Source organism: Anopheles coustani, chromosome 2 (genome assembly GCF_943734705.1).
Source record: "Anopheles coustani chromosome 2, idAnoCousDA_361_x.2, whole genome shotgun sequence".
Classification (NCBI taxonomy): domain Eukaryota; kingdom Metazoa; phylum Arthropoda; class Insecta; order Diptera; family Culicidae; genus Anopheles; species Anopheles coustani.
The window spans coordinates 48491890-48519217 of record NC_071289.1 but is presented as its reverse complement, the minus strand read 5'-3'; the positions used below and the strand labels follow the sequence as shown (position 1 = coordinate 48519217).

The following is a 27328-nucleotide window of genomic DNA, read 5'->3' as shown; positions in this document are numbered from 1 at the left end:
ATGGGAGATTCCGTTTTCCTGTACTTAAGACTTAATAACTTTTTATCTAGACGTCGGATCGATTTGAAATTTTCAGTGGAGATACTTGAGGGTGTAATATTGTATAATTTTTATAATTTTTGAAATTCATGCAGTATGTTTATTTGAGGTTCCAAAAAATTTCACCATTCACATCTATAACCATTTATCTGTGTAGTTCATGTATTTTACATAGAACTTTGCTTTTTCTGTGTTTTAGTACTGATATATTTGCTCGTAGGTACTTAACTACTTGAAATGTTTTGGAAAATTGCATAAAATATTGTAAAAATTAATAATAATTAATTTTGAGAGTTTAAACTCTCAGTCGCTTCATGCTATCTTCATGCTTCAACTGGGAACAGAGTTTTGTCCGTTATTTAATTCTTTTTTCGTCAGAAATGCTGTTTCTAGTAATTCTTCTATTAGTCTGTTCGGTTTTGTATATTCTAAGGATTGAGTTTTTCCATAACGTTCACTTTTACTTAGCTTTTGTTGTACTTTGAAACACACACATAGTCGACTAGAAACGGATTAATAAACGTGTTTGTGGCGCAAATTCTCTGAACAAAATGATGTGTAGCATATTTGTATTTAATATTAGATTAAGATTTTAATACCTAAACGTAAGGCATAAATGTTTAAATTATCGAATTCGTGTTTTCGAATGAAAGAATCCTATTTAAACATTGAACATTTCTAAAACACTTTTGGAAAAAAAATTGAATAAATTTCTGAAAATATCAAGTAATTAAGATTCAATGATCAAAGATACGTATACTGAAATACAGAAATTGCAAAGTCCTATCTAAAATGTTCAAGCTGCACAGGTTTGGGTCATAGATGTGAAGGGTGAAATTTTTTGGAACCTCAAATTAGCATAATTAATGAATTATTAAAATTATATATATATATATATATATTGTGGGAAACACCCTCAAGTATCTTCACTGAAAATTTCAAATCGATTCGACGTCTAGATAAGAAGTTATTAAGTCTTAAGTACAGCAAAACGGAGTCTCCCATATAAAATGTATGGACTACCCGGGTAGTCCGGTTCAACGTCTACGTATGTAGGTTTGGTTGAACGGGTGACGGTTAATGATATGTAGGTGCAGATGATGCGTGATTTTAGTACCGAGCTCTACAACCGCATGTTAGATTGTTCATTTGTGTAACGCCATTTCATGAAAATAAATATCACATTAGTAATAGCATCCATGAGAGCTGTCAAATTGTTAGCTTAGATGTTTTCCGGTTGTCAAACAGACGCCATTAGATCGTTCTAGAAACAAATGCGAACTTGTTCGGATGCATTTTTCGCTTTCGTGAAATAATTGTTTTCCGTGAACCAAAGTGATGGAATGTCGTTGATGAAAACCGTAATAAATCTACTATGTCGAACATGAAACAAACAATGGTGTGAAGATGTGCGGTCCCGTTCACTGTATTTCACTCTGTAAGGTTTGTAAAAACAACGAATGAATAGGATTTATAAATGAACGTTTTGGTTGGGAGCATATTTGTGATACATTTTAATCGGTTTGTCGGATTACGTAGAAGAATTATACAATTGGTCATTTTGTCAACAACCGGCAAATAATCTGATGCATGTTATGTGAATTTCTAACCGGCGTCGTAGTGTCTATTTTTTTGGTCTCCCGACCAACATTGACACCACTATGTAGTACCAAAATCGCTACACCACGATGCCGTGTGGACGGGCAGTAAAGATAGCTGGAGGTATGCTAAAGCATTTGTTAACAATATGTGAAGGTAGTTTTCTAGTTTATTTATGTATCCGTTTATCCATTTCAGTGTATTTCAGTGATGTTTGTGAGGAAACAAAGATGAAGAGGATCTAACAAAGTGTTGTGAATAATTTTTACTCAGTCTTTTTTTAAGCTTTCGTCTGTTTCGTCTGTGACTTAGTAAGTATGCATGGTTATGAAGATGGAAACTTCTGGTGGCAATTGATTTTATTTATATTTCAACTAATTTCAGTTTTCATGCAGTACTGGTTTTGTTGGTGATTATAATAGATAAAAGTGACAAAATGTGATGATGACAAATGATGGATTCTTTCGCAAACGGCCATTACAACAAGTATGGTGAGTAGTGTTGATATGTCTTTGCTGTTTTTAATTCTTGTTGCTTACTTGTTCTTGTTGCTACAGAACGAAATTGAACAAATAACTGGATGCTTAATGAAGATTAATTTTTCTCCTCGCGATTGCATAAATTTAATACGTTAGACGGATCGCTTAGTTTGTTTTCGATACGGTTATGTTTGCTAATATTGCAAATACAGCATTTTCCGGCTTTTTATTCCAAAGTCCCATCAAAACAATAACAAGTAGCAGGTTTCATCTGAGAAGTTGCGCTCCATAATGGCAACAACACATCATCGATGGCATGGCAACATTACCGTTCCACAAAGCCACATTCGATATCTAACATGTTTCATCTGATACATGTTTCGTATGATCATCACCATCATATAATGTTCTTCGGGGGCTGATCATGCCGCTCCGAGATTCTCAAGAATATGGGTTTCCGTAAGGAAAGCGTCTGTCCATCTTAGCAGACCGTTGTGCATGGAATTAGCACTGCTTTGCCCATAGTTTTTTGTCGCTAGTTTTGTTTCTACTTTCGTTGCGCGTCGTTTATTTCGAGTGTACCTGCTTTGAAATCATGTTCTTACGTGTTTATATATATTTTTTTAAATATTTGACACTAATCGACGCAATTGAACCAATTTTTTGCTTATTATCAGAACATTATTGCTGATCAAAAAACAGTGTGACAATTGTTTGAGCCATTCTCTAAACTTGGTAGGTTTTTGAAGGGGTGATAATGATGAGACCCACCTCTTACCTCAACACAGGTTAAAGATAGCTGAAGGTACTCATAACCATTTGTTAATAATATTTCATGTTTGTTAGTAATAAGTGAAGATAGTTTTTTACTTTACTCATGTATCCGTTTATCCATTTCAGTGTATTTAAGTGATGTTTGTGAGGAAACAAAGATGAAGAGGATCTAACAAAGTGGTGTGAATAATTTTTGCTCAATCTTTTCTAAAGCTGAAGTTTTGTCTGTTACTAAGTAAGTATGCATGGTTATGAAGATGGAAACTTCTGGTGGCAATTGTTTTTATTTATATTTCAACTAATTTCAGTTTTTATGCAGTACTGGTTTTGTTGGTGATTATAGAAGATTAAAGTGACAAAAAATTATGGATGTTCTTTCGCAAAAGGTAATTGCAACAAGTATGGTGAGTAGTGTTGATATTTCTTTGCTATTTTTAATTCTTGTTGCTAAGTGAGCATTATACAGAACGAAATTGAACAAATAACTGGATGCTTAATGAAGATTAATTTTTTTCCTCGCGATTGCTAAAATTTGAACCGTCATACCCTTATTAGACGAGGAATTTATCTACTACATATTTTAGCTTTTTCTTATGTATGGAGTTTTGTGTACATTAAAAACTCGACCAAACTGAACTGTCGCTTCTGAAACTTTCTACACATATAGTTTAAGCACTGCAGATGTTCTTGACGATTCGTTTGATCAATTTTTTGTGATAAAATCATCTAAATTTTACAATTGAAGCTCAGTTTTACTAACACAAACAAAACAAACACGTACGCATTCTACACTGCTTCACATAAAAACAAAACATAGCAAAAATGCACAAAATATGTATTTTTGTTGCACAAAACAAACATTATCTACAGTTTTCGGTAGTTTTTACAAAGAACAATAATGAATCGTAGGAATTTAAGGGTTTTCATTAACATTATTCTAATTTATGGCTCATACACGGTACTAATGAAAATAAACATCAGCCCAAGTATGTATGCATCGCTGACCACTACTGTAATGAAAGTGACAGTACCAGATGTCAAGGTACATTCATCAAAAAATGTTTATACAACACGGGGAAATTGCACAAATTTTACTGTGTTAAAAAATTTTAATGTGTTACTGAAAAATGCATGTGATATTTGACTGCATAGTTTTGCTGCTTCTATTTATCAAATGTAATGGGCAATGGATTATGCGGAAAGCCTTATAAAATATCGCGTTGGGTACGGTTTTACAATGATTTTTCTCGCATGATATTCATATCAGCCTTATGGCATCACTGTCGCAATTGATTTCCTGAGCATTACAGTGAGCTTTAGCGTTACCGCGTAATAATTTCTCTAGATTTGTAAAATTAAGTAAGAACTTTGCACAGCTTATATAAGCAAAATCCGATCACACAAATCAACATTCTTTCCCGGTGTAAATTGCACCAAAAAATGGCGCTCACTCAACGCACGACCAATCGGAAAATAGCACGCAGGGCTAACTGTCGTTGTGTTCCCCGGTTAGATAGGAAACGCAGGTTGAACCATAAAACTGGTCAAACAGATAGCAAATGAAGGCTGCAGGCATGATTTTTATGCTCTATTGCTTTCTTATCGCTAACAAAGTAATTTTAGAATTTAATTTATACATTCGCTAACAAAAAAAGCCACTAAAAGACAAGCAAACCTTGCCAGAAATGAAGCTCGAATTTGCATATAAGGACTAATCTGGAGCTGTGGAGATTTTCGAAACTTTACAGACTAGGGTTGATTCGCACCGTTTCCGGTCAAACTGATTTGACGGTTTATTGTTCAACCCTCGCAAGATACACTCGATAAAAATTTGTGCAATGTGATTAGCAACTATCAAATTAAAATAAAACTTTCGAGTATAGGGTAAAAACTATAATTCTATTCTCAAATCCTTCTTCGCCGAGCAACGCCGGGGCGATAAGCTAGTCTGTCATATTTTTCCAGAAGTTTTCTGCCAAACGCGTTTGGCAGATACATTCGTTCCTCAAAATCGGAATCGGGCTCGACTGGTTCCGATTTTCTTTCGACTGGAATTTTTATGTCAATGTGATGATTTGTTTACTTTTTGCTCTGTTCCTTCCCCGCGATGCAAACCGTGGCTTAAATTGCTCCTTAAACTGCGGCTTAAAGAGAATAAGTTTTAGCCGCGGTTTTGTCTGCTGGCGCTCATTGTGAGAGGTTTTGTGAGCTGCATCTCGTGCCACTCCTTTTCCCGTATCCCACCAATATCCCCCATATATACATAATGTCATCAAGAAATAAAAAATCGGGTTACTACCCAGCCACCCAAAAGAGTGAAAAATTCATGATTCCTTGTCGTTCGACGAGCCGTGTTATACCGCATCAATACATTGCTTTCCGTTAGGAACCATCCGTCTTTATCATTAGCTCGCAGTGAAAAACTTTGGGCTTTATGTAAAAGTAGTTCATTCTTGATCTTTTTTTAAGTTTGGATAATGTTGTTTCTTTTTGCCATCAGTTTGGAGCCTTCGTCGCTCCTACAACCTACGTATAACTTGGTTGAGGGGTTTTGAACCTCCTCTTACTAATCTTTTAATCGTTTGTAAATTGTTTCCGAATGGGTAAGCGGAAAAAGAATGCAGTGGCCCAAATCTTAACACTGCTTCACTTACGTGCAACAGATTGTGCACATTGCTTGTAACGTGATTCCTGCTATAAACTGTGCTAAACTGCTCCACAAACATGTTTAACAATTGACCGGTATATGGCCAATAATCTTTATAATAAATTGTTGAAAGCATGTTGAAGCGTGCAATAAAATAAAAGCAATAAAAAAGTTTAAAATGTTGGAAAGCATTATTGTTCAATTTGTCTTGCAATATAGCAAGCCCAACAAACAGTTTGAATGAACTCAGGCCTGCCCCCGGGTTTCGGAGCGGGACACAGCGACTGACTGATGCTCTGTCGCATTCGTGCTGCAGGGCCGACAGTTTTAGACCCGCCCGCGAGCATAACTTGTATGAAAAGTGAGCGAAACTCGTATGAAAAGTGAGCCTGTATCCACGGAATACAAACAGGTGTGAAACTCTCAAAGTGCGCAATACACTCCATACAATTACACGTTCTCCACCGTACAGTGCAGAGAACCGCGAGAGGTTTAAATCCCTCGCTCTTGGTTGAGCACATGTTTTGCTGCGCTAGCGATCGCTAACGATCCTAGTCCATGTAGTCCATACAAAGGTGTACTGCTAGATACATACCTTTAGCACGCCTTTCTCAATCAAGAGCGCTGGTCTAGTGGTTAGCATACACATACCGAAGTAGGAGAGGTCGGGTTCGAATCCCGCTGTGTGCTCTCGAGGCATGAGAGTGTAGAAGGTGGAAGAGAAGAGAGGGCCCAACAGGGCTCTCTTCTCTTTTTCGTTTTTGCTGGTGGGCTCCGAATGAATTCAGCCGGTTTGACTGGACGACCGTACAGAGAATCAGCTTACATTTTGTATGGAGAAATGTTCATTGTGTGTTGGATGCACTATGGAGCGAAAAGAGCAAATTGCCGGGATAAAATTCAGAATCAAATGTTTTGCAATTTTTTCATTGTAATATCGTGTAATACTATTATATTACACGGAATTATGATGTTTCTGGACAATCCCGCCAGGTGGCGCTGCAACAACCTCATATTTTTGGATTTTTCTATGGGTGCATTTTTTTCAATATTTTTTTTTATATTAACTTAAAGATGTTTTTTAGTTTGATATAAAACAAACTAAATTTACAAAAAACTTTCAGTCCAAATATTGTTATCTGAAAAATAATTGATATTTAAAGCATCTAACGTGGACATAACTACTGAACTATTCTGAGCTTGTACCATCATATTCTTGGTTTTGAATTGGCAAGGGTCTGTTACTATTTGAGGAGCTGTAATCTATGAAGAATGTTTGTGTGCTCTCTTAAAAATGTCTTTAATATTGAATTCTCGTTACACTTTACGGACGTGTCCTCTTCTATCCCTTCTGTATATTTTATTTCCACCGTCTGGTGCTTCCTCTCCTAAGGATCCCAATGGGCCTTGGTCATTTACAGTTTATGGCTATTAAAATATTTCGAATCCTTTCTATAAGTTCTGTTTCTATTTGCAAAATATCGCTCAATTTTTCTATGTTTGAAAAAGCCCGACGACAGACATTTCCCGTCGTACTATTTCCACCCATTCACCTTGGTTCATCTACTTTAACACCAAATTCCTTGTAGATCTTTTCCAATACAATGTTTTTTGACCATTGTACATGTTTTTATAATTTTTAGTAACCTTCCGTTTTTTAAATTCCATTCTGTTCGAAATGTGAAGCAAACATTCGAAAAATTTCATCCAACATAAGATAAATTCTCAGGATTTGGAATAAATCCATTTTATAAGTGCTCTACACTGTTCATTTCTGTTAGTTTTGCTCCATACATACAACATGTTTGCGTATACATAAAATCGTCGGTTAAATATGCCAAAATGTTGCCATCAATTCAACTCATGTAAAATGAATAATTTACCGTCACATAACTTGTTTCATTTAGCTGGATTGTATAAGAAACTAACCTGGTTATTTGGCTTTTGATTTCATACTATACTATTTGTATAACTTTTTCTTTTCAATCTTTCGCCAACTTGATAACAATTGGCCTGCAGAACCAACACTTTGGGGCATCAAGTTTATCCAGATGATATCTGAATTGTCACTAATGAACGAAAGACGGATAGGAGTCAGTTGATTGTAAATGCTGTGTTCACTAGATCCGTCAATGCCTCACGAGCGCAATAATACGACGCTTAGTGAATCACACAAAGAAGATGAAAGGTGCCGCAAGATTTCTGCTTTTTCATTTCAATTATTATACACGCAGTGTGATTCACCAACTCTTGAAGATTAACTTCAACTTTTACAGGTAAGGGTACAAACAGAACAAAATGTTAGTGTAGGGTACATTATAAATAGGAATTTTGGATACAAAAAGATGGGTTTGTGAGCTGTAGAACAAGAGAAAGCGACCTAATGCATTTAAAGCAAACCAACCCAAATTTCATTCTTTGCCATTGACTTGGCTTGTCTTTCCCCTTTTACGTGATGTTCAACCACTACCCTGCTTCACATTTTTACAATACGATTATCGACCTATATTTCATTGAATGAGAATTTCATATATTTATTACCAAACATGATGCTGCATATGGCCTGATGGAGACGCCTAGTAGGTGATAAACTATAAGCCTCACATACGAAATTAAAAAAAACAGGTAAAGTTCGCGCGTGTATGCAAAAAAAACCATCTTTTTTTTGTTACAAAACATTCTAGACTATAAGTGGGTATGCAACATATTACAATCTTTTACGATCCTTAGCGATGGCGTAAGGTTAAAAACAGAAAATTGAAATAAATTCCAGGAGTTTTGCGAAACAATTCTTAATATTTTCTGACATTCAATTTCAGTTTACCCCAACTGTCAACAATTTTAAAGCAGGATAATATACCTTTCCAAAACTGTGCTTGAAATTCGATTCCGGCCATTATTATAGGAGTTACAGACCTTCAAAGTTGATGGATTTTTTTCAATTTTTCACGCAATATTTTCACAAATCTTGACTTTGACGGGCTGTTTCTCAGAACCTGAAAGAACTGAGGCTCTAGTTTTTGGGTCATTTCTTAGTTTCATCTTGTAGTTTAAGAAAACATATTTCATTTTTCTGAAATCCAAAAATGAATTTTTGATTTTTATCCCGGCTTCGCTCCATCGTGGGATGGGAGGCTACCGTAGTGTCCGGGAAAACAGTGCTCTGTATGGTGAGCAAGAAATGGTATGTGTTATGTTTAAGATTTATAATAATTGGTCAGGAAAAACTAACGATCCGCGGACAGATTGAGTGTCAGGTAGAGTTACGTAATAACACCGCGTTACATAAGTTTATTATTCTTTCCGTCGACAGTATGCCGTAGCCAATCATTATTAGGCGTGATTTACTTCGAAAACTTCGTATTTATCGTATTTACCAGCCTAATCCTTCTCCTTCATTATTACCTTCTGAAAAACTATTACGGCTTGACCAACTTTCTATTGTATCCATTGCGGATCCCTTTGAACACTCTCTTTAAATCTTCTGTCTTCGATCGATGGACAACTTCCGTAAATCTTCTGTCTTCGATCGATGAACATTTTCTGTAAATCTTCTGTCTTCGATCGATGAACAACTTCCGTAAATCTTCTGTCTTCGATCGATGAACAACTTCCGTAAATCTTCTGTTTTCGATCGATGGACAACATCCTTGAATCTTCTGTCTTCGATCGATGGACAACTTCCGTAAATCTTCTGTCTTCGATCGTTGAACAACTTATGTAAATCTTCTGTAACTACTTTCTTTTTCATACTCCATTGGCTCAGTCTTTCCTTCCCTTAATTGGTTTTTATGCACCATACGAACATTTCCTCCTATGTCAAACAAATACCTTAACTGACTTAGTTTTTTAATCACTGTAACGGGTATCCAGCGCATTATTTCTTTAAAATGATTTCGATACCAAATTTTTCTCCCCTTTTAAATTTCTTACTTAGGGATTTCTTGATTATTGGCTCCTTATTCTTACTCTGGATTGGTACTCTATGCATAACTTTGTCTTTTGTTTTTAATGGATTACACTCGTAACGCAGTATGAGGTGTATAACTAAAGATGAGCGAGGCCGGAGTGAGTTTAGTTACTGTGCATGGTTCATTCCTGTACTGCAACAGGAAACGATTTATTTTTCTTGTTAAATTTAATGACCGAACCTTTTCATCCAACATAAATTTCTTTAACACGTCCTTGACAGTTTTCACTGCGCGTTCGGCCAGACCATTAGATTGCGGATGATACAGCGGTGACTTCGAAACTTTTATCCCCTGGACCTTCAGAAAACTTACAAAGGACTCTGAAGCAAATGGTAGTCCATTATCCGTAACGACTTCTTTGGGTAACCCAAAACATGCAAAAAATGCATCTATGTTTTCTATTATGTCGATGTCTCGTGACATGTTGACTAATTTTACATCGATATATTTTGTGTATGCATCAACAATTACCAGTAACGTGCGGTTTTCAAAATAACATAAATCCAAATGTATTCTTTCGAAGGGTTCAACCGCTTCTTTCCACGTGGTGGTTTCTATTTCTCGTTGCACGGTCTGCCGAGCTTGGCATACCATGTGTTCATCAAATGTTCACCATGTGTTCACCAAATCTGCGATGTCCCGATCCATGTTTCTCCACCACACAAACATACTGGCATTTAATTTCATTTTAACCACTCCTGGGTAATTTGCATGTAGCAGATCCAAGATTTTGCTCTGTACAGTATGAGGAATTACGACTCTATCGTCAAAATACAAAATCCCGTTATCTAAACCGGAATGCGCATTTAGTTTTTCATAATATTTGAGACTGTTTTCGACATTCGCCGGCCATCTATTAAGCACATTCTGATATATCCTATTCAATATTTCGTCCTTCTGTTGTTCTTTACGTATGTTATCCGTTTCCAATAGTTCATGAATACTGCTATCCGGAACACAGTTGATCCCCAATTTCTCACAATCTATGTTCGCTTCTTCTGATGCAAGGGGTAATCTGGACAGACCATCGACATGTCCCATCATTTTTCCTGGTCTATGCTCTATTTCATAGTCATAGCTTGCGAGCTTTAGTGCCCACCTTTGTAGTCTAGCCATTGCTATCGACGAAGTTCCGCAGTGCGGGTTAAAAATCTCTTTAATCCCGCTGTTATCCGTTATCAATTGAAAATGATGACCATAAATTTATTTGTGAAATTTATCTACCCCAAACATAACAGCTAAAGCTTCCTTATGAACTTGGGCATGGTTTTTTTGTGCTGGCGTATGCGTAGCCGACGCGAAAGCCACCGGTTTTTCTATCCCATTCACTCTGTGTGCCAATACGTCTCCTATTCCATACGGGCTAGCATCCACTGCCAAAATTAAAGATTTAGCCGGATCGTATGGTTAAAAAACTATATTGCTTAATAATAAACTTTTTGATGCTTCAAAGGACGCCTGACATTTTGCATTCCATTCATATTTCACATCCTTTCGTAGTAACATGTATAGAGGATGTAGTTCGTTTGACAGGTTAGGTAAAAAACGATGATAAAAATTGAATAACCCTAGATAAGCTTGCAGTTCCGCAACGTTTCGTGGTGGTTGGATTTTGTCGACTGCTGTCAGTGCATCCGGTTTAGGCTTTATACCCTTCGCAGTCAGTGTATACCCTAAATACTCGACACTTTGTTTTAGGAACTCTGATTTATTTACGTTTAATTTTACATTATGCTGATGTAAACGCTCGAGTACAGTGAATAGATTAGCTTTACATTAATTAAAATTTGATCTATGATGCTCTGGAATATCGCTGGCGCTGACCAAATTCCAAAAGGCATTCATGTGTATCTATATAGTCCTTTATGTGTGTTAATCGTGCAAATTTCTTGTGAGGCTTCCGACAATGAAACTTGCAAATAAACACCTGTCAAATCCAGTTTGCAGAAAACCTTCCAATTCGCTATTTTGGCCAATATGTCATCTATACGTGGTAAAGGATAGTGCTCAACTGACAATCAATCTATTAAGGGCAGCTTTGCCATCTAAACATATTATCACATTGCCATCTTTTTTTTCCACTACTGCTATCGGACTAGCCCATTCAGATGTTATAAATGTAGGTAATATTCCTTCTTTAACTAATTTTTCAATATTCTCCTCCACTGGTTTGAGTAAGGCGTAAGAAGGAACGGTGTAAGCCTTATGAAACACTGGGCAAACATCCGGCTTTAGAATTAAATTCGCTTGGTAACCTTCAATTATGTTTTCCTTTTCCATATTTGGTAAAACGTTCCTAAATTTTTCACCGATTTCCTGCGTTATCTCCGATTTTACTGTGCATAGACTGAAAGCTTTTCTCCATTCAGGGAATATCCAGTCAAGACCATATCTTCCCAACAAACAACTTACTGGCTGCTTAGTTGGAATTACTGTCACGTTAATTGTTCCTTTTGCTCCCGATGGCGTGCATACTTCCATACCTAATCTCCCTAACGGCAAAATTCTCTCCCCTGAAGCCGATATGAAGTTCGTGTTGGTCGTCTTTAATCCAGTTTCACCCAATCTCTCCTTATAGATATATTCCGGAATAACACTTGTGACCGCTCCGCAATCGATCTCGAATTCTAGTTCGACTCCACTACAAATTAAACAAATTTTTTGAGGCAATTTGACGATCGTGCTTCTATTACGGAACGTAAAAATTCGACCTCACCCTGACCGGTATTGCTTTGTTCGGTATCAATCTCCACTGCTTCCATACTTCGTACTCCTTTCACTCGATTGCATTGTGTAGAGATATGGGCTCTTCTGCCGCATACGAAACATAGCCAATTTTTTGCTGGACAATTTGCTGGATTGTGCGATCGTCCACACCGAAAGCATCGATCGCTGCTTCTCACTTTTCCTTAAGCGCCTTCATTGTTCTTCGTTGCCCCGTTCGACACCTGGTTGCGCCGTACAGCCTCCGATGTTCTTCTCACGTCTGCCAATTCTCTCTCCGGCTGTATCGCTGCGCTCATTTCCTCGTTTTGTCTTCTAGCAGCATCCCATGATAGTGCGATATTACAAGCTTGAGCAAAGGTCAAACTAGGCTCGGACAAAAGCTGCTTCCTATGGTGAACATCCTGTACACCTGTCACCAGTTGGTCCCGTAGCGCTGCTTGCAGAAATTCTCCAAACTGGCACGACTGGGCAGCCGCTTTTAATTCGATGATATACTCCGTCATCGATAGATCACTTTGGTGCACTAATCTGAACTTATACCGTTCTGCCACTTCGTTCACTCGCGGTTTTAAATGTTCCTTTAACGTTTGCACCAATTTTTCAAACGTTAACACAGTTGGAGCGTCCGGCGCGCACACTTTCACTGCCAATTCGAATATGGCTGATCCTCCAATTGTCAGGAGATACTTTGCATTTTTGCCCTCGGGCACTTCGTTTATCTCCATGAATATTTGCACTGTTTGCAAATAAATCTCTATATTTTCACCCATAATATAGGGTTCCACATTCCCTATCACTTCAGACATTTCTACTACGGACTTTTTCTCCTCGTCGCCAAACTGTGATGACTGCATTTATTCACTGGTTAATCACGACTGCCTCATCTCCTTAACGCTATCACTAAACCCTATTACAAACCTAGGACTAATACTTATACACTATGCTTATCACTAATATTACAATAATACTTATACACTATGCTTATCACAAATATTACACTAATATTTATACACTACACTTATGTAAATCTTGTGTCTTCGTTCGTTGAACACCTTCGGTACAAACTTCTATCTTCATTCTTTGAACACCTTCGGTACAAACTTCTATCTTCAGTTTATGAACAACCTCGTTTTGCATCAAGTTTTGTCAACCGACCGGTACGTCGTTAGCGATATTGAAAGCGGTACGATCACGCAGATACCCTACGACGGGGTTCTTGAGGCTAATAAGCTTAAGAAGTGGGCAGCCCAAGGAGGCACCACGCTTTTCCTCGCTGATTTTCTCGGGGGTGATGTGTGTAAGTGTCACTCAAAAGTGTAGAAAATGTGCGGGTGGATTAAACATTGATCAAATCAAGTGAAATTGATTTTGTTCCACCTTTATTGAAACGTGTAAAAGTAAAAGATCGATAATCTGTTGCTCAGTGAAGTGTGGCTAGCTACCCTGTCGCGGGTCATCGAGTTGAGTACCCAAAACTTGCATCAACGCAACAGGCAACGCAACAGGCGTATTGTGCGTAGGTAGTGGATGCGTCCAATTTTTTTCCGGCGGCAAGAAGATGGAAACCGTTTGCTGGACAGAGCAAGCAAATGAAACTATAATTGACTTTCTTCGCATGAAGAAGGAAGAATTTGATGTTCTCAAGTTACATAAAATGTGGTAAGATAAGATTTTCAAAATTTTATCAATAAACTTTTTTAATCGTCCATCGCCTAATAATTGACAAAGTTATGAACAATCAAAGATCCATGTTTTTAAACGTTCTCACAAACAAAAGTTAGACAAAGTTGTTACAAAAAAGGAAAGGAAGAATACTGTTAATCGATAGCGAAAGACGTGTGTTGCTTTGTACGTATGAACTGAGAAGAAATCTTTATTCTGATTAAACCTAAACCGCTGTTTAAACTTGCCTGGAATTCCCGGTGGCGGGAACGGGAAAAAGTAGCCCAGATTCGACAAAATATCCAGCGGGAACGAGCTTATTCGTCCGATCTGTCAAAGTGAAGCTTTGTTTACGTTTTAGTTTGTTTACGTGATCTAAATTGGCGGCAGGTAAAAGTGGAATTGTGAGTCATTATCAAATATAAAGTTTATGAATGGTGTTGTTGAGTTCCTCCTCCAAAATTTTGCGTCGAAGACTACTCGCATTTTGGTTTCTCTCCAACAACATCGGCCGCATCCATATACGTTGCCCATACCGACGTTGTTGTAGCAAGCGAATGAAACTTTTCATGAAACGTTTCAATTAAGCAAATGCGTCCGTTCCCGCCGGGTCGTAGTTTCGCGTTTTTTAAACATAGCGGGAACGAAATCCGTTTTTTTCATATGGAGTTTCCCGTCGTCCAGCGGGATTCCCGCTGGACGGCGGGAATATTCGTGCGAATACCGCTGTGTCTAGCCGTCGCTTAAGATTGACCCATCGGTCGGGTCCCTTCGGCTCCCCGCTCGAGCCCTATCCATCACACACACATACTGGAGATGCGGTGCATTATCAATTGCCTCTATCTAGGCGCCAACATTCCCGGCCACCAAAAACCCAGGGGTTTTTAAACATATTCCATAGATTATCCATACAACAAATGCCGAGGCTATCTTAGGTATAATCCCAAATGAAGCCCTATATAATCCCCCCGTCGCCGCATCGTCGTCATTTTTTCCACGTGTGCGCCTGATAGTATGCAATAGGTGGCACATCAATTCAGTTTGAATATTTGAACAGTTGAATTTCCGTTAGAAGCTGTAATAACTTGAACTAATCGGTTAAACTGAGCAAGATAGAGATCATAAACCAATGAGTTGGACTGAAGAAATGAGTTTGAAACGGCGGCGCGCCCGCAGCGAGCGCAGCGAGCGGACTACGCTAGGTCTACCGAAAAAGGGAGTTTGTTGAAAATTTGTGAAATAAGGGGGGCCCGTGGGCCCCCCTCATACCGCACCCCTAGGTTGATGGCGTAGCCGAATTTTCATACACTCATGTAAGTAATGCATGAGGGAGTTTATGTTGTACATCCTTTCCAGTATAATCATCATCTTTAATTTAACGAGAATTCAATTCAAACGGTTCACACAACGGCATTTGTTTCATTGCATACCTTTAAGGTACATCCGCTCACAAATGGTGTAGCCACAACAGCGATTTCAGCTGGGGGGGCTTCATTTGGGATTTTACCCTATCTTATTCTATTGGAACCACCGCCAGCTTTGTGATGGGCCTACGGCAACGCTTGCCGTTTCCCAAATTCAGCGTGACTACTCTAACGATCCCATCCTCGCCTGGGTGCACTTCTTCTATCCTCGCCATTGGCCACCTACAGGCGTTAGAATTATCTTCCCTAACTACCACTAACTGCCTACTGCTATGCCATCTTTTCCATATGTGTTGAGCGTAAGCTTGTGCCTGCCTAATGGTTTAGCCTATTGATGGGAATGTCTGTCAATGTTATGTCTGGCACTGTTTGTAAATTGGCTCCTTTCAAAAAGCGCCCTGGTGTTAGTACATCTAGATTATTGGACTTTTCCGACATTGGTGTTAACGGTTGCGAATTTACATGCTTCTACTTCTGTCAACAGGGTTGACATATCTTCATAGGTCAGTGTGGTATCGCCTAATACCCGCCTCCTATGATGTTTCATCGATCTGACAGCCGCCTCCCACAATCCTCCAAAATGCGGTGCTGCCGGTGCACTATGGAGCGAAAAGAGCAAGTTGCCGGGATAAAAATCGTATTCAAATGTTTTGCAATTTTTTTATTGTGATATCGTGTAATACTATTATATAACACGAAATTATGGTGCTTCTGGACAATCCCACCAGGTGGCGCTGCAAAAACTACATATTTTAAACAGTTTTCTTGCATTCACCTTCCCGGATGTCGCAAAAATTGAATCGGACAGAGATAAAAGACAGGAGATCAGTAATAAAAGAGTGTGTCAGCAACACCCGCATATTTCGCTCCCAGATTATGACTGTGCGTTGGCGATCCCGTTCTGGCCCACTTGAACAGATAGCGTGCTGGTCTCCTTCAGCAGCTCTCCCGGGAGAGCGCTGTGTGACATTGAGAGATCGCATGTTGTGTTCACTCGCAGCAGTGCTGAAGAACGAGAGCACTTCCTCAGTGCTCATAGCAAACGTTAAAACAGAATGCAGCCCTACTCTTACTCCTGTCAAGGATTATCAAATTGGTACTCGGACATCGCGATTCTGTTCACTGCAAAGCAAAACGAGTTGCGCCAGATCCTGCAGTAACAGGTAGTGGATTTCTACTCCTTCCTTAAGTACACTCCGACTCAACTAACTTAATGACAATTTTCATATAAAAGAATAAATCCTGTTTTCTCTGTTCATGTAATACGTAAAAGTATAAAATAAATTAAATGAAAAAATAAATTTTCAAAACAACAGTTTTTCCTTAAACGTACTAAAAAATAAAAAATAATGTAAGTTAAATGACTTAGTTTTTGTCATTATTCGCATAGCATCGTAGATGGCGATCGAACTGAGAGCAATCTCGATGCAATGCGAATAATGATCAAAACGAAAAACTGATACATAAATACATATGTCATTTAACTTACATTATTTTTTATTTTTTAGTACGTTTAAGGAAAAACTGTTGTTTTGAAAATTTATTTTTTCATTTAATTTATTTGGATTTTTCTATGGGTGCATTATTCTTTCAATCTTTTTTTTGGTAAAAGAGTAAATGAGGCCCCGGGCTAGATTCTCCTCTTCCTACTGGTTCACATTTAGCGCCTGAAGCTATGCAAAGCGCGACACATGCATTCGTTTCGAATTTTTGAACGCTAACGGTTCGCTTAAAAGACCATAACGGTTTAAACTAATCACGCAGTGGAGGTTGAATGCGGGTCATATACTTTTACATGTTAAGTTACTAGTAAGTAAACTATACCACACATGATGGACAGCATGAAACAATGAGCTTAGTCGAAGAAATGAGTTGGAAACGGCGGCGCGCCCGCAGCGAGCGTAGCGAGCGGACTGCGCTAGGTCTACCGAAAAAAAGAGTATGTTATAGTTTTGAGAAATAAGGGGGGCCCGTGGGCCCCCCTCATACCGCAGCCCTAGGTTGATTGCGTAGCCGAAATTAACGGTACACACTACGATTCAAATACTCGTAGGTTGAATTTAACGAATTAATGTATCACCAATTGCATACATTCAGTTTAAACGTCCACAAGAGGTGTAGCCACGATCGAAAACATGGCGGCCGGGGCCTCATTTACTCTTTTACCTTTTTTTTTATAGTAACTTAAAGATTTGGTTTTAGTTGGATATAAAACAAATTAAATTTTCTACAAACTTTTATTCAAAATATTGTAATCTGAAAAATAATTGATAATTAAAGCTCTCATAAAAATGTCTTTAATATTGAATTTTCGTTACATTTTACGGACGTTTTCTCTTCTATCCCTTCTTTATAATTTATTTCTACCTTCTGCTGCTTCCTATCCTAAGGATCCCAATGGTGCTGGGGCATTTACAATGATTTCACCTACATGCGCAAGAACTTTATGGACAGTAGAAGGCATTTTGTACCAATTGTAATGATGTATGTAAAACATGTATGTGTCATTACAATGTAGACTAATAGTTTTTGGATTTAAAAGCTGTGAACAGTTAATGGCTATTAAAATATTTCGAAACCTTTCTATAAGTTCTGTTTCTATTTGCAAAATATCGCTCAATTTTTCTATGTTTGAAAAAGCCCGCAAACATTTCCCGTCGTACTATTTCCACCCATTTGCCTTGGTTCATCTACTTTAACACCAAATTCCTTGTACATCTTTTCCAATACAATTTTTTTTATCGATCATTGTACATGTTTTTATAATGTTTAGTAGCCTTCCGTTTTTTAAATTCAATTCTGTACGAAATGTGAGGCAAGCATTCGAAAAATCTCATCGAACAGTGCAGTGTAGTAGTATTTAAGTCATGAGATAAATTCTCAGGATTTGGAATAAATCCATTTTATAAGTGCTCTGTACTGTTCATTTCTGTTGGTTTTGCGCCATATATACAACATGTTTGCGTATACATAGTGGCGGTTAAATATGCCATAATTTTTCCATCAATTCAACTCGTGTAAAATTAATAATTTACCGTCACATTACTTGTGTCATTTAGCTGAATTGTATAAGGAACTAACCTGGTAATTTGGGTTTTGATATTATCTACTGTTTGTATAACTTTTTCTTTCGAATTTTTCGCAAACTTGATCACAATTGGCCTGCAGAATCAACACTTTGGGGCATCAAGTTTATCCAGATGATATCTGAATCGCCACTAATGTACGAAAGACGGATAGGAGTTAATGCCGGAACTAGTAAATCACTGTCTGATGCAGTATTTTCTTCGGAACAAGGAAACAGTTGATTGTAAATGCTGTGTCCACTAAATCCGTCAATGCCTCACGAGCGCAATAATACGACGCTCAGTGAATCACACAAAGAAGATGAAAATTGCCGCAAGATTTCTGCTTTTTGCATTTCAATTATTCTACACGCAGTGTGATTCACCCACTCTTGAAGATTAACTTCAACTTTTACAGGTAAGGGTACAAACAGAACAAAATGTTAGTGTAGGGTCCATTATTAATAGGAATGTTGGGTATAAAAAGATGGGTTTGTGAGCTGTAGAACAAGAAAAAGCGACCTAATACATTCAAAGCAAACCAAACTAAATTTCATTGTTTGCCATTGACTTGTATTGCTGCACCTGGTGCGGCAAGACGCTTTCTTTCCCCCGCCAAGAAGAACTTTCACATCAATTTCTTGAACGCGACGAATTTTATTGATCGGTTAAAAAATTAACAATGCACTTCTACTCTCCTTGACGGTTGCGATAAGAAAGTGCGATCGCTCTCACAGCCACCAACGTTTTTGGTTGCACCACAGGTCGTTTACCCGATCAGCTGGTCTGCACCGAAATCAACGACCTGTGGTAGCCCAGGCAGTCGAGTGAGAGCGACCGACCTTCGTCTCTTCCTTTCCATCCATGCTCACGCCATCTAACGGGATTAGAACGTTACGTTACTTGTCATCGAACCGTTACCTGATCGTTTTCGCTGTGCGTTATCAATAATGCAAATTTTTGATAACCCACACAACAAACGACGATCAAGTGACAGACTTGGCTTGTCTTTCCTCTTTTACGTGATGTTCAACCACTACCCTGCTTCACATTTTTACGATACGATCATCGATCTATATTTCATTGAATGAGAATTTCGAATATTTCTTGCCAAACATGATGCTGCATATGGCATGATGGAGACGCCTAGTAGGTGATAAACTATAAGCTTCACATATGAAATACAGAATATCGTAAAGATGCGCGCTTATGCGCAAAAAAAACTATCATTTATTGTTACAAAACATTCTAGACTATAAGTGGGTATGCATCATATTACAATTTTTCACAATCCTTAGCGATGGCGTAAGGTTAAAAACAGAAAATTGAAAAAATTTCCAGGAGTTTTGCGAAACAATGCTTAATATTTTGTGACATTCAATTTCAATTTACTTGAACTGTCAACAATTATAAAGCATGATAATATACCTTTCCAAAACTGTGCTTGAAATTCGATTCCGGCCATTATTTTTGGAGTAACAGTTGAAGGTCTGAAGTTGATGGATTTTTTTCAATTGTTCACGCAATATTTTCACAAATCTTGACTTTGACGGACTGTTTCTCAGAACCTGTAAGAACAGAGGCTCTAGCGAAAGTAGTTAAATCGGACACCAACTCCAAATGTACCGCCTTCGTTAAAAAACAAACAAATATGGATACATAACCCTTAATTGCCGCTGCTCTTCGATGGGGTCCTTTGAGGTATATCGGTCCTGCGTAATCTACTCCAGTCACTTCAAACGGCCTTGATTGTCGTATTCGTTCAGCCGGTAGTACCGCCATCGGTTGCTCTAGCATTTTTGGCCGACATTTTGCGCAACGTACACACTGCCGAATAGTGTGCTTTACTGCACTTCGCCCTCCAACGATCCAAAATCGCTGCCGTATGGTGTTGAGCACCAGCAGCGTTCTGGCATGCAGCAAACTTAGGTGATATTGTAGCACCATCAGCCTCGCCAATCGATGACGTCCGGGAAGAACAATTGGATGTTTTGCCTCTTGCAACAACATCGCGTTGTTCAAACGCCCACCAACACGAATAACTCCTTCCTTGTCCAAAATTGGTGCGAGCCATTCTAACGGTAAGTTTGAACGCACCAATTGCCCTTTGCTCAACCTTTCCTTTTCTTCAGAATATGTTTGTTTTTGCACCATCTTGATAATTAGCATTTCAGCCTGCCTCAGCACCGTGATTGTTATGTACTGCGCCTTACAGCGTTTAGCCGCTGCACGAAACCGTAGACAGTACGCTTCAACTCGTTTAAGTTTTGAAAATATTCCACTTCTTTCCACCAACTCATCTATCATACTTTTCTCCACCGGCACTACTGACGCAACTATACCTGTCTTCGCTTCACTTTCACCACCCTTTTCATTCGAATCTTCGATTATATTTGGCCAAGCTTCCTGAGCTCTGATTAACCACTCAGGTCCATGCCACCACAACTTGTCCAACACTATTTCACGAGGCTGCCGTCCTCCTGATACCGCGTCTGCAGGATTACATGTTCCGGGAACATGTCTCCACTCAACATTCCTCGTAGCCCTTTGGATTTTAGCCACACGATTTCCAACAAACATTTTCCAACGACTGGGCGGCGATCGCAACCAGTGCAATACGGCAGTGGAATCACTCCAACAAAAGGTTCGATGTACTTGCTCCGTAGCATGGTGTACCTTTTGTAACAGTTTTACCAGTAATAATGCCGCACACAGATCTAATCGCGCAACCGAATGTTTTGTTTTTAACGAGATCACTTTCGATTTTGATAAATAATAGCAGATGAGATAATGTTTGTCCTTCCGCATTCACACTGGGCACATATACGCATGCCCCTAGTCCTATTTCTGACGCATCGCAGAAACCATGAAATTCCACATCCATCGGAGTCCCAATCAGTACATTTCTTGGCACTTCAATATCCTTTAAATATTTTAACTGTGATAAAAATTCTATCCACTCAACTTGCATGGGACCAGGAAGCTCACTGTCCCAGTTTCTGGAATTGTCTCCTTTCTCAAGCATCCCCAATTCTTGCATAAATTGTTTCGCCTTTGCCTTGACCATATCAACCAGTCCGAGAGGATCGAAGATTCTAGCAATAACGCTCGCTACTCTCTTTTTGGTCAAAGGCAATTCGCATGGATCCATTTTCGGCATTTTTAAACTCAATGTATCTTTCAGTGGATTCCAAGCCAATCCCAAAGCCGCTACGGCATGTCCTCTATTGCTGAAATTCAGCGAAACCATTTCACTATCAACACGATCATCATGGGTCAAAACACTTCTTTGATTAGACGCCCATTTCCGTAATTCGAAGCCGCCTTTGTTGTATAACGCTGAAGCTTCTTGACACAGCTGCTTTGCTTCCTCCAAGCTGGAAGCCCCGGAAATGAAGTCGTCAACATAAAAATCCTTGATTCTCGCAGCTGCCTTGGGAAATTCGTTTCCATGATCCAAGGCAACTTGTTTCAAAGCTCGTATTGTAAGAAACGAAGCCGAAGCCGTCCCATACGTAACTGTGTTCAACTTGTAGGATCGTATAGGCTCATTCGGATCACTTCTCCACAACACCTTTTGTAACCGCCTGTCTTCCTCATGCACCCAAACTTGACGATACATTTTTGTCACGTCCGCTACCAAGGATACGCATCGCGTCCTCCACCTTATGAGGATTGCCATTGAGGTATCCTGTATGGTAGGGTCCACCTTCAACACATCGTTAAGCGAAACTCCGTTCGATGTTTTGCTGGACGCATCGAATACCATACGACACTTTGTCGTTGAACTTTCTTCTTTGAACACTGCGTGATGCGGTGAATAATATTGCTCCAGTCCTGCATCCTCTTCCTCGTCGACTAAACTCCTATGTCCCAAGTCGAGGTACTCTTGCATGAATTTTTGATACTCAAACTTGACGTTTGGTTCCCGATTGAACCTCCTTTCAAGATGATTGAACCGTTGCAGCGCTACCATTTTTGAATCTCCAAGTTCAGCCGATTCCTTCCGTCGTTATCGCACCACATATCTCCCATTTTCGTCGCGCGTAGTCGTTGTGCAGAAGCTTCGAAGAAGATCTTCGCATTCCTGCTCCTCAATACTCCACTCTCTGTCCTCATCTAGTTCTTCAATTCGAAAAAAAGCTTCCATCAGTGCTTCTATTCCCGAATCTGTGCTCAGAATAGTTCCACATAGCTGTGTGTCCGTTGGTATTGTGTCTTCTTTAGCTGACTCTGGATAATACGATCCACTAATTATCCAGCCAAATTGCGTGTTCACCAATTTTGGCAGATTTGAGCCAAGTGACAATTGCTCATGCCGTATTATTTCATAACATACTTCGGCTCCGATAATCAGATCTATGTCACTTGCAACACAAAATTGTGGATCTGCCAGCACGATTGTATTGGGAATATTCCAATCCTTTACACTGTTTTCAGGGCCAATTCGTCGGCATCAAGCTGCTCTTTGTTGGTATTAGGCAGTCAATTGCACGCGCACGACTTTTGTTTGGTTTCGTTAGGAAGTACTTTGGGCTTGTTAAGTTTAACTTTGGCGTTATCGGTAGCAACATTGGCGCAACGAGAAAAGGTCGCGTTGTTGTCGCGCCAATGTTGCTACCGATAACGGCAAAGTTAAACTTAACAAGCCCAAAGTGCTTCCTAACGAAACCAAACAAAAACCTTGCGCGTGCAATTCTACCTACTATTGGCAAAGAGCAGCTTGATGCCGACGAATTGGCCCTGAAAACAGTGTATTTCCACTGTGAGTGCCGGTAAGTTTGAAGTCAGCTTGGGCAGTACTAACAAGTTCAAATTAAATGACTCATCCGAACACAACGATGACACCTTTGCCGATACACGCGATTTGGAGTTCACTATCTCCGAACTACCAATTCCCGTAAACGGAGCGTTAACTGGTATCTTGTTAAGGTGCAATTGCTACACGAACCTTTCAGACACCAAATTCACTTGAGCACCACTGTCAATTAATGCTCTTGCTGGCAGTTTCACTCCATCCTTGTTCACCAATAACATTACTGCCGTCGCCAAGAATACCATTTTCGGCTGCGTAGTTTGTGCCCTGGAGTCTTGTGCCGCCACTGTTAGCACTTGGCTAGACTCTCCATTACGACACAACATGGAATGATGTGCTTGTTTGCAATGACGACATGAAGATTTATGCTTGGTCTACACGAAGCGCAAAGCAACCTTTGCAAACGGCAAAATGCTGTGAGTTAGCGGTAAAATGCTGTCAATTGGTCAGTCAACTGTCAAAGTAAGCGAAAATCTGTTTTTCGGTCGGCGAGTGAAAAATAGATTTGCGCACCTGGTATAGAGTGCCGGTGGATGGCAAATAGTTGTTTGTGATGATGTACAGTGGTTGTTGATAAGATTTCGGTGTACACAATACCTCTGTGCAGTTTTTTTACAATTAAATAATACAATCAACATTGAATGCGCTTACATCTACATCGGCTCACGAATAGGAACGTCTACACGAAGCGAAAAAAAGTGACAGAAAAAATGATATTTTCGTCTGTGTTTTCAGAGTTTTGCGCCTCAAGCGCAAAGCAACCTTTGCAAACGGTAAAATGCTGTGAGTTAGCGGTAAAATGCTGTCAGATGGGCAGTCAACTGTCAGAATTTGCGCAAATGCATGTGCGTTTTCGGTCGGCGAGTGAAAAATAGCTTTGCAAAAATTTGCGCAGTTGTCGGTTCATTCGAAAGAGAGAAGGTACGTTGGTTAATGATATCATATTATTTGTTTTTCAACGAGTTTTTTATTACAAATGTATTAAACATTTAGCAAAACAATGGAGAAACAGAAAAAAACAAAGGAGAAGCTGGTAAGTTGCGGTGAAAATGAATTGAAATGTGTGTTGAACTATGTTGTCCATACTCCAGGATTTGAATCGCGTACGTTGTGATGTTGACTTGGAATTATTGATGGAATTCGTAGGTCACGAAGAATAAGTGCTACTTCATCCGTTTGTGTTGATGAAATTTGGAAGCGAGCGTGAATAATTGATAGTCTGTCCGTTTGTGGTGCTCGCAAATTCAAAACATGGTTACCCCGTTAACACGTTAAGCGCATGCCGGCGTCGTTAAGCTCGGACCGACGAAGTAGGTTTGGTAGGTCGGCGTTTCTTTGTTTTGCTTTGTTCCTTATCGTCGATACATGATTGAACGTGAAAGCACTGCTCGCTAACCGTTGATGGTTTGCTACGAGTCGCCGGCCCAACGGAAAGCAGTGCAATTTGTGCATAGCCGTTAACGTGCTAACATGTTCAATCATGTTTCGTCGGTCCGAGCGGACAGACGCCGGCATACGGTAAAGAACGCTGTCGGTTCCACGAGACCGACGTAGCGCTTAACGTGCCAACAAAAAATATATCAATGCAAGTTTCAAAGCTAGCTTAAAAAGATAACATATTTGAAGAAAAGCCTACATACTGGATCAGGTAAAATTTAAGGAATAGTAGTAATGAATTTTTTTTTCATGTAATAAATTGTTTCATTATAATTTCTTTTCCTAGGCGTGAAGGAAGTATACAAACCAAATTGGTTTGCAGCGGAGAATGCGGTTTGTTTCGGAGAGCACGGATGTAGTGGAAACCTCGGACACAGTAAGTATTTCATACCTTTTTTATTTTACATCGTACCATTTAAATATAGGTAATTTGCCATGTGATTTTTTATAACTAAAAGGTGATCCGATGTTCTGCTTGAAACAGCCTGCAGGCTTTGTAAAGGTGATTCTTGCCTCATGTCACGTTGTGCCATGTTTCGGTGTGTTTCAGTTCTTCGTGGCATCCGCTTCCTCAAAAAGTTGTGGAAATACACTGCTGTAAGCACCACTTTTTGAGCCACTTCGGGTGCAAGTTGCATAGGGCCTTTCACAACTCGAAAGCGATTGGCAAAAATCCCAAATGCGTCTTCCACTGGCATTCGAGCTCGTGATTGGCGGTAATTAAAATTTCTTTCAATCGCTCCGAGGGTGTTGTATGCTCCCCCATAAGGTCGAATACAATATTCGGTAAAGGCGAATGCCTTGTCACCCAGGATAAAATATGGTACTCTTATTGCATACGGCTCTTGCAGCACTTCAGGTTCTGGAACATTCAGTTGTTTTGTTTCCAGCATCGTATACAAACGGGTGTTTTTAAAAATTTCACCGTCTGAAACTCCACCCTGGCCACCAACATTGACATACAGAAACTTGTAGTCCGAATCAACTAGAGCAAGCATAACCATGCTATGAAAGCTTTTGTATTTAAAATATTGCGATCCGCTATGCTTCGGAGCTTTTATATGGATGTGTTTCCCATCAATCGCTCCGATGGCGTGAGGAAAATTCCATCGCTCCTCAAATCGTTGCGAAACATCCAACCACTCCTCCTTGGTTGACGGTAGCTGAAAATATATGGGATAAAAAAGTTATAAATAGCATAAGTAATGCAGTTTATGAAAAGATAGACCTAAACCAATATTTTTTATTTTCAACTCGGGCTAGCTGGAAACATACTGAGGAATATCGAACCTGTGACTTCGAATTCATCTGATGCCTTAAGCTCTTTTGAAATGCTTCTACCTGCTTCTCCTATTCCCGGACCATCCAACCCCAATCCTACTTCTCCTTATCCTGATCACAACCTTTCAACTCCGCCCTCTTGCTCATCTCCGCTATGTTATTCTAACTTTCCTGACGTAACCATTGCCCAATCCAATTCCCCAATACCTGACGAGTCAAATACCTTTCAAGGTATTTCGCATACTACTACTCCAATTCCCAATCCATCTATCCCAACCTCCACTACAAGACGTCAGAGACAACGGGCACAGGACAACGAAATCACAGCTTCACTTCAAGCATTATTGGACTTAACTTGATCCCACAGAACAAGACTTGGCAATCGGCTTGTTGTATCAAGCCATGCACAACATTGCATCGGATATTGCCGAGCGAAGAACAAACACCGAGAGACACGGGACATAGCGAAGTGAATCACTATTTTGAATTCCTTATTTTTAGCTATAGTTAGGTTGATGGATTAATAACTAATGAATGAACTAAAAAATAAATGAATTCTGAACATTAAATTGTCACTTGCTACGTTACCTTTATATAATCGTGCAATGCCTCCATAATTGCATCGCAAACTTCCGGTACCACCTTGCTGATCGACGATTTTGAAACCTGTAAATGCAAATATATGATAAAACACTCCGTCCAAATAACAATGCAAAGTTATATTACCCGAAACAAATACTGCAGACTAGTGTACGTTTCTCCTGCTGCTAAAAACCGTAGAGTTATAAGTAATCTTTCCCGAGGGGTTATGGCCGATCGCATGTTCGTGTCCATCCGTTGGATATGATGTTTCACCAAGGATTCTAAACAATAGAAATCCTCCCATCGCATGCGCAAAAAGTTTAAGATGGTATCATCCATCTTCTCCGCCAAAATGTTGTCAAGAAGACGATTGCCGTCTTCTTCACGGCGAAAAAATACGGGTCGCATCCACCACCTACGCCGATTTCTTCGACGATTTCTTTCTCTAAGTTGATTTGTCAAGTTTGTGATGTTCGTTACCCATCGCGGATCCGTTAGCACAACTTCCATAGCTAAAAATGATTGAATTTATCATTAATTTCTTTGAAAATACTTGAAATGTTGGTGATATACATTACCTCTGATACTGTTTGTTTACTTTTCTACACATAAACAAACACTAAATGACATTTCATTTGCGCCGGCTCACGAATACGCACGTCTACACGAAGCGAAAAAAAGTGACAGAAAAATTGACATTTGCGCGTGTATTTTCAGAGTTTTGCGCTTCGTGTAGACCAAGCATTAGAGTTGCACATTCGCGACACATGGTTGCCGTGCAAACAATTGAAACATATGAGGGTATTATGATTGGGAGCGCGGAAA

At 39.3% G+C, this 27328-nt stretch overlaps 1 protein-coding gene and 1 long non-coding RNA gene across 4 annotated transcripts; one reads left to right on the top strand and one right to left on the bottom strand.

The window, feature by feature from the left end:
• Positions 1–1314: 1314 nt before the first annotated feature.
• On the top strand, positions 1315–25587 carry LOC131262386 (uncharacterized). Of its 3 annotated transcripts, none has more exons than XR_009178217.1 (6): positions 1315–1761; positions 1837–1949; positions 2023–2129; positions 3018–3126; positions 3200–3277; positions 24927–25587. It is a non-coding gene; the product is annotated as an uncharacterized LOC131262386 (long non-coding RNA). The 3 variants fall into 3 exon arrangements; XR_009178218.1 differs by having other exon boundaries at positions 3200–3295; XR_009178216.1 differs by lacking the exon at positions 24927–25587 and having other exon boundaries at positions 3200–3347.
• Positions 25588–25659: 72 nt separating this feature from the next.
• Positions 25660–26755, bottom strand: LOC131264495 (putative nuclease HARBI1; the record flags this gene model as incomplete). Its single annotated transcript, XM_058266793.1, has 3 exons — positions 26648–26755; positions 26510–26587; positions 25660–25803 (listed from the first exon to the last, which is right to left on the bottom strand). Coding segments are annotated over exons 1-3 (330 nt in total), but the record flags the coding sequence as incomplete, so codon positions are not given.
• Positions 26756–27328: the final 573 nt, after the last annotated feature.